Genomic DNA, 1,783 nt, shown 5'->3' with positions numbered 1-1,783 from the left:
GGACTCGGCAGCCACCCGGCGCCAGGCCGAGCGGCTGCTGACCCAGGGACGGGACGACTTCAACCGGAAGAACGCAGCCAGCCGCCGCGCCCTCATCGACCTGGAGGCCAAGGCCAGCGCCCTGCACCTGCACCGCATCAACGAGAAGGTGGGGCCGGGCTGCGGGAAAGCCTGGGGCGGGCGTGGGGCGGGGTGACCGGGCACAGCCGTGGCACGGCTCTCGCTCACGTGTGCAGGTGTGCGGGGCGCCAGGGGACGCGCCCTGCTCCAGCAGCCCCTGCGGGGGGGCCGGCTGCCGGGATGAGGACGGCAGGCGCCACTGCGGCGGCCTGAGCTGCACTGGGGCGGCAGCCACGGCCGACAACGCGCTGGACCGGGCTCGGCACGCCGAGGACGAGCTGCGCCGAGCGCTGGGGGAGGTGGACGACTTGGCCCACCAGGTGCGTGCTGGGGGGGCAGGGCGGGAGGGGGGGGGCCAGGCACTGAGTGCCGGCGCGCTGTGCCAGGTGGCGCTGGCGAAGGGCAAGGCGGACGAGGCGCGGCTGCGGGCCCAGGCGGCGCTGGACAAAGCCAACGAGACGCGGGCGCGCGTGGAGCGCTCCAACAAGGAGCTGCGGGAGCTCATCCAGCAGATCAAGAGCTTCCTGAACCGTGAGTGCCGGGGTGGGGGAGGCCATGGGGCGGGGGGCTGTCTCCGTGCGCCGTACCCACGGTCCGTGCTGACGACGCTGCCCCTGCCTGCAGAGGAGGGGGCCGACCCCGACAGCATCGAGGCGGTGGCCAGCCGGGTGCTGGAGCTCTCCATCCCGGCCTCGCCTGCCCAGATCCGGCACCTGGCCGAGGAGATCAAGGAGCGGGTCAGCAGCCTGGCCAACGTCGACGCCATCCTGGAGCAGACGGCTGGCGACGTGCGTCGAGCCGAGCACCTGCTGCATGATGCGCGCCGCGCCAAGTGAGCACTGGGCCGCCGGCCGTGGGGGTGAGCTCAGCACTGCCCCGCGCGGGGCGGGGGGCGGCTGCCCACACATGTGCTGGTTGCAGGTCGCGGGCGGAGGGCGTGAAGAGCACGGCTGAGGGGGTGCGGCGGGCGCTGGAGGATGCCAGGCAGGCCCAGAGCGCAGCCACGAGCGCCATCAACAGCGCCAGTGCTGACATCTGGCACACGGAGCAGGCCCTTGGCGAGGTACGTGCAGCTGCTGCCCACTCCTGGCTTGGGGGGGTTGGGACCACAGCGGGGCAGGGGCACGGCCACCGCCTCCCCGGGACGGCTGGGCAGAGCCCAGCTGGTGCCGGGCTGACGCTGTCCCTGCTCCGGCCACGGGCAGATCCAGGCACAGACGGCGAGCGCAGAGCGGCAGCTGCAAGGCGCGCTGGCCCGCGCCGGGCGGCTGGACGGGCAGCTGGACGTGCTGCGCATGAAGCGGGCCAACAACAGCCTGGCGGCCACGCGGGCCCAGGACACAGCCAGGGCCGCGCGCGCCCGCGCCGGGGAGGCCAAGCAGGTGGGCAGGGGGCTCTGCTCGCAGGGCCCTTTGCAGGGTGGGGGCAGGGAGGAGAGGGTCCGGCCAGGGCGCTGGGGCAGGCGCGGCCCGGCTGCCCCTCTGACCCTGCCCCTGCGGCCGCGCGCAGCAGCTGGAGGGGCACCTGCGGGCCCAGTACGAGAGGGTGCAGGAGCTGGTGGACCGCAAGGCGCGGAGCCTGCTGCAGGCCCGGGCGCGGGCGGAGCAGCTGCGCGGCGAGGCCGAGGGGCTCCTGCGGGACGCGCAGAGCAAGCTGCAGCGCC

General features: G+C 74.9%; 1 protein-coding gene across 1 annotated transcript in view; it reads left to right on the top strand.

Moving 5' to 3' along the window:
* The window catches only part of LOC109311384, a 31,532-nt gene that overhangs the window by 16,594 nt on the left and 13,155 nt on the right, over positions 1 to 1,783 (top strand). The window contains exons 40-44 of the mRNA XM_019537001.1: positions 26 to 148; positions 237 to 952; positions 1,042 to 1,183; positions 1,326 to 1,502; positions 1,630 to 1,761. Of these exons, the coding sequence (XP_019392546.1) occupies positions 26 to 148; positions 237 to 952; positions 1,042 to 1,183; positions 1,326 to 1,502; positions 1,630 to 1,761 (1,290 nt within the window). The remainder of the gene's footprint in view (positions 1 to 25; positions 149 to 236; positions 953 to 1,041; positions 1,184 to 1,325; positions 1,503 to 1,629; positions 1,762 to 1,783) is intronic.

Source organism: Crocodylus porosus, unplaced genomic scaffold, assembly GCF_001723895.1.
Source record: "Crocodylus porosus isolate Cpor-Errol unplaced genomic scaffold, CroPor_comp1, whole genome shotgun sequence".
NCBI lineage: Eukaryota > Metazoa > Chordata > Crocodylia > Crocodylidae > Crocodylus > Crocodylus porosus.
Note: the sequence above shows the minus strand (reverse complement) of the source record. Positions and strands in the feature narration are given on the sequence as shown.